This window comes from Sceloporus occidentalis, unplaced genomic scaffold (assembly GCF_023333645.1).
Source record: "Sceloporus occidentalis isolate IW3139 unplaced genomic scaffold, rSceOcc1.0.p SCAF_84, whole genome shotgun sequence".
NCBI classification, from domain to species: domain Eukaryota; kingdom Metazoa; phylum Chordata; class Lepidosauria; order Squamata; family Phrynosomatidae; genus Sceloporus; species Sceloporus occidentalis.
In genome coordinates this window covers 2305822-2318503 of record NW_028317064.1, presented here as the reverse complement: position 1 = coordinate 2318503, position 12682 = coordinate 2305822, and the positions used below count along the sequence as shown (strand labels likewise).

The window sequence follows — 12682 nt, the reverse complement described above, 5'->3', positions numbered from 1 at the left end:
GGGTAGCAGGACTGACAGTCCCTCATCAATCAGTCTGATGAACATTTCATTGAAAAGTGTCTGATGATTCTCGTTTTTGCTATGATTTATGTACTATACGTTACCGTCTTTTGGTAGCTTCTTCGTGAAATGATAAGACACGCACACGCAGAGGTGGCAATGAGCATACGAAGAAAGGAAGTTAAGACCAAAGTCCCTCCGGGTCTACAACCTTCAGATGACCCTCTCTTACCCTTTGTGCGATTTCTCTGACATCTTGACAGATTTAATAAGTACCCGGGAGGCACCACAAGAAGATAAAAAGAACGAAGCAACCCATCTCGCTTTTCTAAAATGCCGCAGAATACATTAAGAGCCAAACAGAAGCACAGCTGCCAAACTAAGGTAACGCAAGAAGCCATCAATCCTAATTCCCAAACCATATAAAGCAGGCACCAAATGAGCCATAGATCTCATTCTCTGCGCTAGATTACTTGGAAAACCTCGAAGCCAAGCTTTTCACAAAATGCAAGACAGGGCAATGATAAGGTCAGGCCAAGCATAAGCGGGGAAAATAATGTTTGTTCCTTTGAGTTGGTAGAATGCAAAATTAATTACTGATGCAGATTAAATTTGGAATTACTTACCATGGTAGAATCCCGGCTTCCGTTCCCGAAAAGGGCGCTTTCAGCACAGGAGGGAAGTAGGTCGAGGGAAAGTTGACTATCCCTGCCACCAGCTATGACATCACCTGCTACTTCATAAAAGGTATTGAAAGTGCTCTGCACTCCAGTCTAATTTCCGAGAGATACAGAAGAGAGAAAGATTAAGAGTGTGAACGATAGGAACGCTGAGGCTTCTTCAGAAGAAAAGCATAAAGAAAAATAGGCATGTGGGTTCCAAATAATAATAAAAAAGAGTAATAATTAAAGAAAACTAAATAAATTCTATCCTAGGACTTGGAATTGATCAATTATTATTAAACAGCACAAATGGATATTTGGATTAAGTAAGAATTCCTGAACCCACAGTCAAAATGAGACTGTTTGGGTAGATTTCTCGGGGTTGTATATATTTTTTTTTTTGTGATGGTTTATTGGCTCCTTCAACTGTCTCTTCGAGAGGAGCCAGGGACAAGGGCAGAGCATTTTGACCATTTTAAGAGGCAGCTGGTGATGTCATCACTAAGGATGGGTGAAGATTTATTATTATATATATTTTTTTTTTTTACATATTAATCAAAATGTATTGAAATGCCAGCATGGGATGATTTATATACACATTAACTCAAATAATAAAAATAAAATATGGGCATAAAATAAATTGATTATGTAACAAAATATGTAAACCAACAAAAAAAGCATTAAACTAAATATATTTCTGGATTCCAATGGCATTCATGAATATTCAGGTTATATTAAAAAAAACAAAAAAACATTTTATCCACCTATACCCATATGATTTTTTTTTTTTTTACCTTAACTATATCTTAAAAGAGGTACGTTCACCCATCCATAGGCAACACATGGATTTTTATACTGATCACAAAACCAGTTACTGTATAAACAGGAAGTCTAAAATGTATAAAAAAAATTCTGGCCAATCGAGGCAAGTAAGGATCGGGGATCTTATTAAGAATTAAGATTGTCTAAATCTAACAAACTAACTTTAATTATTAAAAGTATTACAATTTATTTAAAAAAATAATCCAAAAATAGAAAGGTAGATATCACCCCATTATTTTCATTCATAATTAAAAAATATTACAAATTAAAAAAACTCAAAAAAATCGAAAGGTAGATGTGAGTCACCACTCGAGTTTTAATTTAACAAAATGTGATCCACTGAAACAGTATTAAAATAAAATAAAAAAAAATGGAGACCCACATAAAAGAAAATATAAATGTTTAATATAGATATGTATTTGTTTTAAAAAATAACAGAGTTGAAAAATATTGGTATGATTTTTTTTTTTACATAACTCCTTGCCAAGAGTATGTCCAGTATACGTGTTTGACGTTTTATGTACCACTAATACATAATTTCATTATACATATATTTACAATAAATTAAAAGCATTCTAAATACACACCCAGACTCATGTAATAATCTAACTCCCACTTTACTAACACAGTATAATATTATAAAAAAAACACATCTACATTTTTTTATTTATTTATTTATCACAGGAACTACATTAATTAGCAAGAATATTCTACCCTCTATAGTTTAATATATTTTTTTTTTCTTTTACGTCTAGTCTGGTAAAGCGGGGTAATAACTGTGAATAAACCAAAATTATCATACGCTTATTTATACAAAAAAAAAAAAAATCAACAAAATAATTGAAAACATTTGAACTTTTTAATAAATGTTCATATAAGTCGAATCGTTATATTGAATTGTTATTTTTTTGCACACACTCATGATATAACAATTACGTGGGGTTTTTTTTAAATTACTAACTGCAATAGAATAAGCTAATGTGATAATTATGTTATTAATAGATGCCAAATATTACCAGCATTAATATGTACTAATTACATTTATATACAGAGAATTAATGATGACATCACTGATCCTTTATAAAAACATATATTTCTATACGCTGCTTACATTTTATCTTCTTTTACCTGAAAAAAAAAATCACTTCCTCTGATACACATTGCAAAGTGCTCCCTTTTAAGTGGACGTATACTATACACGGATCTCTTTCATCTTCGAGATAAGATCAAAATGAAACGAGAAAAGAATTGAACCAAACGGATTCCTTGGAAATATCTTTAAGACATCTTAAAAAAAAAATGCATTTTCTTCACCGGGATGCATAAAAAAAGTTATTATTTCTATAAAAAGGAAATATATTTGGCTACGCAGGATGCCAATGGCTTGTTTTTGAAAATCCGCAGGTCCGAATAATAGCCAAAATGCATAGATTGTGGGCCAACTATTATACTTTCCTGTTTGTTGAGTAGGGCTATTGAAAGGCTATTCAATAACACAAGAGCGGCAGAGGAATCCAAGTGTTATTTGTGAGAAAAAGATAAAAAAAAAAGAGAGATTTTGCTTTATTTGTGACAAATGATCTTAGCGTGCGAAGAAGACGCAACAAAGAGCGTTTGATGAGAAAAAAAAGAGAAGGCTATAGGAGAAAAAAAAACGTATTACTGGGAAAAAAAGGAATTTAATAGAGCAAGTTGACAATGCAGGCATTCAGATCAGTAATATCCGCAATTTGTTTATTTTTTTTTTACAATGCATCTCCCAAAGTGTATCGTTTAAGAGAAAATTTGTTGTGCATTATTGCTATTTTTTTTTTTGCACCGTCTTCTTAGAAATATTCCAGAACGTATCCATCTTCTTGTATTTTCCAAGAGAAAAGAGAGGTTCTATGGATGAATAAGATACTCGGGGTATAAATATACCGAATGAAGAGCAAACTGGAATTTGTTGCATTTAAAAAAATAAATAAAACTATTTTAGAAAATATAGATTTTTTTAATTCTGGGCAATCGTGGCAAGTAAAGACATGTCCTCTTCTGATAGGAGAAGAAGTGAACGGGGATCTGATCATATAAAAAATGATACGATCGTGAACACAATATTCTTCACGATATTCTTGTAATAAACTTTTATTTCTTTATTAATTCATGTAAACTATTTTTTCATATTTAATACAAGCTATGATTGAAAAACATTTTTTTTTGTTTTTATTTCCTTTTATTTGCAAACCTGCCCCCCAGTTATGCACATCTGCCCCCAGGCTTGCCACTCTGCCCCCAGAAATGCCTTATACCCTCCTATATGCCCCTCTGCCCCGTGATATGCCTTTTAACCCCCTTTCTGCCACTTTGCCTCCAGAAATGCCTTATACCCCCCCTATATGCCACTCTCCCTCCCTGATATGCCTTATACCCTCCTATTTGCCCCTCTGCCCCGTGATATGCCTTTTAACCCCCTTTCTGCCACTTTGCCTCCAGAAATGCCTTATACCCCTATATGCCACTCTAGAGGCAGAGTGGCATGAAGGGGGTAAAAAGGCATATCCTGGGGCACTCTGCCTCCAGAAAAGCCTTAAGCCCCCATAACCCCCCCCCCCCAATTTACCACTGCTTCTGGTGTCTGGTGGGGGCAGCGGGTGGGGGCCGGCATTCATGAAGTTGAAGGGGCCGGTGTTCACCCACCGCGCCGCCCAATGGTCGTGCCTCAGCTCTTTTAAGACGTGGAACGAAGTGCTGAGGCACTGTCATTGGGCGGCGTGGCGAGAGGAGGCGGCCTGGGTGGCGTTTTTAATTCCGCTTACAGCCCATTAGCGGCCGGCCCGCTGGGAAATATACCGGTATCCCGAAGGGCCAGTCCAGCCCTGCTCAGAACCTGAATAGGACACTCAGTAGTTGTCCAGCAGTTGTAGTAACAACAAAGTGCTGGTATTACATTTGTTGTGATGTTCAACCAACTAAATGGATGGCTGAGAATCATGAGAGGTGCATTCCACAGTAGCTACAGTGCCAATCCATAATGATATAAAAATTAACCTTTCACACTCCAGGCTGACTGAGCGTTGTGGATTTAAGACATACAAAAAAAAACAGAACTCTCTTTGTTTTCATTCTCTGAATAACGTCTTAGACACTTTCAGTAGGGAATGAGTATAAAACGTATATGTATATGAATGCTAACGGCAAACGGAATGAAAGGCAGCAGAATAAAAATATCAGAACCTATAATCTAAAACAAGAGGGACAGAGGATTAGATTTAGTGTAAGGAAGTTTGATTTTACGGAGATGGCGGTAGATAAGTGGAACAGCCTCCTGGCAGAGAAGGTAGATGCTAATAAAGTGAGGGAATTTAAACATGTGTAGGATCGGTATATGGCTCCTGAAATCGGCACCAACAACTGTTTAAGGCATGAATCTTCACAGGAGGGAAAACGGACAGACTACACGAATGGCTGAATGGGTCTGATCAGCCATCAGATTCTATGTTTCTATATCGTTGTGCTATTTCAAAATGATCTTTAACTTTGCTACAAAACACAGATGCACCTAATCTGCATTTAACATAATGATAACGTATCCTGAAACACTGCTATCCCTTTATATACACTACTGCTCAGAAGTTTAGGGTCACTTAGAAACTTTCTTGTTTTTGAAAGAAATGCTATTTTGTCCATTAAAATAACATGAAATGGATGAGAAATCCAGCGCAGACGGGGTTAATGTTGTAAATGACTATTGTAGCTGGCTCTCTTCATAGGCGTACAGAGGCCCTTTATAACTCCCATCACTCCTGTGTTCCAATAGTCCTTTATAACTCCCATCACTTCTGTGTTCCAATGGCCCTCCATAGCTCCCATCACTCCTGTGTTCCAATGGCCCTCTATAACTCCCATCACTCCTGTGTTCCAATATCCATTTATCACTCCCATCACTCCTGTGTTGCAATATCTTTTTATCACTCCCATCACTCCTGTGTTCCAATGGCCCTTTATCACTCCCATCACTCCTGTGTTGCAATATCTTTTTATCACTCCCATCACTCCTGTGTTCCAATGGCCCTTTATCACTCCCATCACTCCTGTGTTCCAATATCCATTTATCGCTCCCATCACTCCTGTGTTGCAATATCTTTTTATCACTCCCATCACTCCTGTGTTCCAATATCCATTTATCGCTCCCATCACTCCTGTGTTCCAATAGCACGTTGTGTTCGCTGATCCGAGTTTAAAATTACGTTTAAATTCCTCGTCAGGAATCCCTTTTTCAATTATGTTACAGCCAGAAATGTCCTTGTTTTCCAGGAAACAACAGCTCAGTGACCCCAAACCTTTGAATGCTAGTGTATGTGTGTGTATATATATATATATATATATATATATATATATATATACACACAAGCAACCCAGGTATATATATATATATATATATATGCCTGGGTTGTAAAGCTAGAGTTTAATAATTATTAATATTATTATTATTATTATTATTATTTAAATTACAGGACTAACCATGCGCTTAGCATCACAATGCAAATTCTTGTGGCACAAATTCCCATCAAGGCATGAATTTATGCAGATCTGCCTATCGAGGACTCCATTATTACGTATTATTGGGAAGTATTTAAGCCCGACGTCGCTAAAGAATTATGCGAAAGTGTGTAGACACTGGCCGTTAGGTGAGTTGGATCACTAATTTGGGTAAAACTACTTGTGTTTTGGGTCCCATTAAATTCTTATCACATTTTCTGTATACATAGAAGCCGTTCCCAAAGGTCCGTATTACTGTGCGGATGGAACAATAGTGAAAATCATTTTGCATCATTTTGCGTGATGATAATAAGGTAGTAGAGCACAACAGAGAATATATTACAGGATAATCAAAAGATAATTACAGCTCTTGTTCAGAAGAAAGAACAGGCGAAAACAGACAGGAGAGTTATGAATAGGAATATATAACTTGTTGGATGTGTCCTTAGGAGCATCGCATTACCCGAGAACAGAATAGACACAGAAAATCAGATCACAACAGGATAACATAATTAATATTAATATTGATCTTTCCCTAATAAATTCAGAACACTCGCCTTTGTCTAGACACAATATCCTGCTGCTCGTTAAAGACTCTCTTGCACAATAAAATCATTTAATGCCTCGTTTTTGTTGGCGTGATGTTATTCCTTTTGGTGGCATACGACAAGTCACCGGAGGAAGAGGATTAAGAGGATTGAGTGTGTTTGGTAAAAAGGGATTAGCGACATTCTCCTGCCATACAAATAGGTTAATAGCACAAAACAAGGGTGTAATCCTATTTAGGTACAAAGAACAATTCTTGTACGTACTGGCCAAGTGTCCCTGTTTAGGAAGGACAATCCCTCATCGGGTTCCAAATTCTTCTGTCCATCTTTCCAAGACTGGGACATTTTAAGGGTTGGAAGCCTGGAGTTCCCCATCTTCTGTCTCTTAAGAAAGAGGGTGAGGCTGTGATGAAGGGGCGGGGCTAGCAATGTGCAGGGGCAGGGGTAGCCATGTGCAGGGGCAGGGCTAGCCATGTGCAGGGGCAGGGTTAGCCCTATTAAGACTGAAGGGATGGAAAGCGGGCAGAGAATAGGCAGTTCCTAGGCCGGGAGAGAGGACATGATGAACTACCACTCCCCCTGTACAAAGGTTAAAAACACTAACTCAGAGCCTGGGGGGGGGGAGCAACAGTCTCTTTCTACCCCTGATATCCCTCTGTTCTAGGACGTCAGAATGTTTACTGGGTATGAGGGTAACGAGCTCTATGTTTAACTTTTCATCAGTTATACTGCCAGCGTGAGCTAGAAATATAAGCCTGTACCTACTGTCAAAATCACATTGATTCGTAAAGTTATCAAACCTTTGAATGGCAATACATTTAATTTATGGGCATATAACATATGTAATATTTTATTGGTTATTAAACTGTGATATGATCGACATCCCGTCTGTGTTTCACGTGCAACAAGATAAATATATATACCCTACAACTTTTTTCTTTTGTATGAATATTATTTTAACCTCAATGACAATTAAGGTTCTTTTCCCGTATTGTTAAGTTGCCGATTGTTATTGATTAGATCACGGACGGGTTTCTTTATGGTAGGGGAAAAAAAAAAGGAGCAAACATTTCAGCATGGAAACATTTTTAAATTATACTGAAAAAAAGCTAATCTTTAACATTTTTAACAAAAATAAAATGATACATTATATATATGTTTAATGCAATTAACAGAAATATACATTATTATATATTATTTCCTATTATTATATAAAAATCACGGTCTGCATGACACGGCCTTGAGAGCCGGCATTCTTGTAGTAGTGTTAAAATACGCACAAGACAATAAAAGAGAGATTCCTCCAATTTTTAAATGCAACCTGTTTATTAGCGACAAACGCTGGTGACATCAATCTCTCTGACCCCCCAACCCAACAGAGTCACTCTGAACTTCCATCCTCAACATCGTCGGAATCGTCCTGAGGCTCGCTGGAGGCTCCCAGAATTTTCTCGAACGGAATTTTATCCCGGTATTTCTGGAAGAGATTCCGTAAGAAGCAACAGCCGAAGCAACAGCAAACGAGGAGTATCGCTGCGCCTACTGTCACCCATTTGGCAATGTTCTTGATGTCCAGCTGGAGATTAGGCTTATAGGCGCGCTGTTGATGGGATTTTGATGACACGGCCTCCTCCTCTTCTCCTTTCTTAAAATGGCCTTCCCATTTGGCAACGTTTCCTATGTCCAGCTGGAAGTTAGGCTTATAGGCGCCCTTCTCCTGGGCTTTTGATGACAAAGCCTTCTCCTCCTCAGCTTTCTTAGGATGGGCTTTACGCCAGTGAAGAGGGAGGCGCATAGCACCAACCTCAGATGCCACGAGAACACAGATTAAAATAATCTTCAGTGAAGACATTTTCCTTCTGCAATGAATGAAATCCAAATGCAGCTTTGGCCTAACATACTCTGCTGAGTCACCAGCTCAGCCTTTATGACATCACTGGGATGATGCCACAATGACTACACAGCTGCCGCCTCTTCAGCTGCATGTAGCAAAAATGCAGAGCTCAAACAAAATAATTTGGTGAATTTTAATTATTAATAATCCATTTCCTGATAAGATATATGTATCTATCTATTATGATGGCGCTATATAAAACAATAAATAATAATCTCGTGTCTATGTTGTATTGTAATTTACGATCTGCAGAGGAGACCATTGAAGCATTTCTGATATATAAAGAAGGCAGACTCGGTGCTGATGGCAGAGGCTCTTCTGCCGCGTCAGCGTTATTAGCGCCGGGGGGGGTCATTCCCCCCAAAACCTGTTCTAACATTCACACCCTACAACTTATTTTGGGGGTTTCACTTATCTGATTCCGTTGGGCGAGGAATAATCGTATCATTCACCCACCGGCAGGTAAAAGCCTCAGCGTGGTTTTATCGCTCCCGAGAATACGTTGATTTAAGGGCGATGTAAAGTAAACATATTGAAAGTGCGCCCGGCAATACAGCCGATAAACATTTAAAGTAATGTTTATGGTAAAAGCCAATATATATATATATATATATATATATATATATATTAAACCTCTGCCTTCTTCAGCACAACCTAAATTTCATAAATTTATTTGGTAGAAATGATTTGCTTTTTACATCTGTTTTAACATCCGTGTTGCTTATTTTGTCCCAGTATGTACCAGAAACGGGCTTTCCGAGTGTCCCTCTTCAAATGTTTGGACCCAAATCCCTCTGCCCTCCTTTCCTCCCCAGACGTCCCTCTTTTCTAGGAGCTCGAGATTTTTGCTGGGTATGAGGGTATCAGCCCTAAAACTCACAATAATGTGCACAGAAACCACAGAATTGGGTTTATATATACAATTGTGTAGTTAAAATATACTATATAACCTAGATTATAATATATCACAAGTTACGTAAAAAAGTCTCAGTAATGCACCGACCCCTAACCACGTCTGTAACTCCACCATGTGAACTCAATGTTTGCCTCATTGCCCCTTTGTCCCTTTATACATTTTCCACCGTATATATTTGCCAAAAGATGAGTTTAATGACTATAGTTACTCATATACTTTATTTTGATGACAGACTTGTTAGACTCTCCCCCTTTACAATTTAAGATTTTAAATTTGCAGAATCAAAAGCAACTTAAAGCTATTTGTCATCCTTTAAAGGGACAGTGGCAGGAAAGTGATCCTATAGATATAAGAGGAGCAGTTTCCAGACACTGTTCCTATTAAGGATGACGTATAGCCATCGCTTTGCTTTTGATTCTGCAAACTTTAAATCTTAAATTGGACTTTAACTTAATAATAATTCTATAGAATATATCAGTCCTGATAATAATAGTATTAATTATTATTATTATTATATTATTATTATTATTGTTGTATTGTATTGTTATTATATTATTATTATTGTATTGTATTATTATTAATATTATGATTATTATATTGCCATGGAATAATTCATTATATTGCTGTGTGCTATAGACCAAAAAACACCAAATATATAACCTCGGGTTTTTTTTAGCTTTTCTTGATATTTAGAATTTCAAGTTTTACTAAAAAAGGTCACATTTTCAATAATATGCAGCAATTTCCATATTTATTGTGCTATTCCTATATGCTAAAATATGAAATGTCTTATGTATCAAATTTCGACAAAACTTTGTATTCTGGTTTTATGCTAACATAACATAATTGCAGGAAGCATCTGTTAGACCAAATGCATCAAACTGTTTTCCATCTCTTATCCCTTGTTGTTATGCTGAGTAATTTGGGGATTTTTATGTAGAAATAGGAGGAATTATTAACCTTAGAGTCTGGGAAATTGCATGAATATATATATATATATATATAAACACACACATACACACAGTATATATTATATATATAGATAGATATATAAACATAGTATATATATCAGTGGTGAAAAATATAAAATTCTGAATAAAAAATCTATAAAGAAGCAAAGCTGAAAGCATAATATTTGATAGCAGGTGCCATAAATTTATCTTCGCGCTAGCCCTGTAAAATGCATAGATAAATCAGTAAGATGATTTCCAAGACTTTCTTCATTAAGTGTTCATTAGCGCTCAGCCCTCCTTGCAGCAGAAGCTCACTCAACGTAGCCCTGGACAATGCATATTGAAGTCATGGGGATGAAATGTTCTATAGTTAACATATTTGGCTCATAATGATCACTGGGACTCAAGGTGAATCTCATGGGAAAGTGACTTTAGGTGACGTGATGTATGATCGGCTTTGTACAGCAGCATCCATCAAGTTTAGAACTTCAGTCTATGAACAAACCCATGTTGTGCTTGATATTAGTTTTATACAAATTCCATTCACTTTTATATTTTGTTTATTAACCTATTCTACTGTCACACTACAGTAGCCAGAATCATCCAAACTTAAGTCACCAAAAGACACAATTTTAGGGGGGGGGATATTATAAGGTGTAATGTCTACATATTGCTGATGTTTTCCACTCTTAATGGATGGTACCTTTTCTTTGAAAACTCTTCTAAGCAACGTACATGATTGCAAAGGATGAATGAGGCAGATAAGGTGATGGCAAATTGATGATGAAAAGTGAAATGTAGAATACGCAAGATATTTGTTAATGTTAAACAGAGTAGTTTTAATGATTGATGATAATAATGCTGAAAAGTATTATTAATATCAAGCAATACTTTAAATCCTCATTTTGCCTTTAACGCCCAGGACTGATGCGTACGTTGATGCTTCATTCCTCGTTGCATGAACCTCGATCTGCCACTTTTCCCAAAAGGCTAACATTATCCCGTTCCATATACTAAATACCCATTATGCCATTTTTACAAAACTTTTGTTTTACAAGGACTAAGTATAGTCGTATATTACATGTAAAATAGTTTGGTTAAGCATTTCATGATACTCGCTGCCATATTCCATTAGCTTAATAGCGCTGAAACTCATTACAGAAATCTGTTCTTTGAAGTGTAAAATTATTTTTCCATATATTTGTTCGGGTTATTAAAAGGGACACTATCAACACAACTTGTCATCTTAGCAGAAACTGTTCCGTTCTCTTGACGTTTCTCTTCTACATACTAAGTGGATTCAACCACTTCTTAAAAAAAATACTTAATAAGTAATGTTATTCCGTAGAACATAATAGCTCGAGAACGAGAACGCACCTTGCAGAGGTATACAGAAGTAATGTTTTTTTTCAGCTCTGGAGAACTAGAAAACCTTTAACACAAAAGTACAATTTGAAGAGAATGTTATTTAACTTGTAGTTCCAAACCCTCTTCATAGCCTTATTTAAGTTCCTATGGGTTGAAGCTGAAGTTCCACCTACTGTGCGGAATAAACTGCATTTACTGGAATGTAAGAATGCTTAAAGAATAGTCTATAGGTTGATGAGTCTCATAATAATTCTCATTACCACCCTCTCAGTAATATATATACTAGAAATAAAATTCCTGTTCATTCATGCGCTGCAGCGCACTCACAGCCATCGTAGGCACAGGCAGGGAGGCGCAGAATGAAACAGAAGTCTCTTTTTCTAACTAATTCAAAAATTGAATTGCATTCATTAATTGGCGTGCAGTAAAATACTCCAAGGTCCCTTCAAAATCGACGTCGGTGTGCTAAAAAAACTGAATAAGTAAGACAGGGACAGGCCAGTCCATTTAATATTTAATAGCTTAATGAATAAATAACCTTTTTTCGGCATTTAGGAATATGTAGACTTGGAGTCATCAGAATGATGAGTTCCATTTTTGGTACCCAGAGGTTAAAGCATCACAAATGAGGTTTTATTGCATTTTATTCTTTCTCCTTTTTTTTCCCCTATGAAATTCCAGCCACGGGGAAGGAAGACGGCTAAGAGGAACTGTCATGGGTCAGAGACTAACATCTTTACGTCTTTAGTAAAATGTTACTGTCAGCTCCTTTCTCGTCAGCAGAAGTCTCTCTGAACTGTACATCGCGTTGGCTTTCAGTCAAATAGGTTGGCTTATGGCAGAGGTCTTGATGCATATTAATGATGAACAGCGAGTGGGCAACGTAACCAGCTCCCTGACTGTATGGTTCGTAATTAAAAAGACATTAAAAGCCACAAAGAAATCGTGCTAGAAATGACATAAGAGAATTACGGTGCTCGATGTGCTCAGCACTTATA

At 36.8% G+C, this 12682-nt stretch overlaps 1 protein-coding gene across 5 annotated transcripts in view; it reads right to left on the bottom strand.

Annotated features, from left to right (window-relative positions):
• The window catches only part of LOC149285097 (catenin alpha-2), a 581118-nt gene that overhangs the window by 27785 nt on the left and 540651 nt on the right, over nt 1–12682 (bottom strand). For 3 of the 5 annotated variants that reach the window (XM_089495822.1, XM_089495823.1, XM_089495824.1), the window contains one exon: nt 627–773. The exons of the other annotated variants lie outside the window; for them this stretch is intronic. In XM_089495822.1, coding sequence (XP_089351948.1) covers nt 627–773 — 147 coding nt within the window. The remainder of the gene's footprint in view (nt 1–626; nt 774–12682) is intronic. 5 annotated transcript variants of the gene reach the window in all.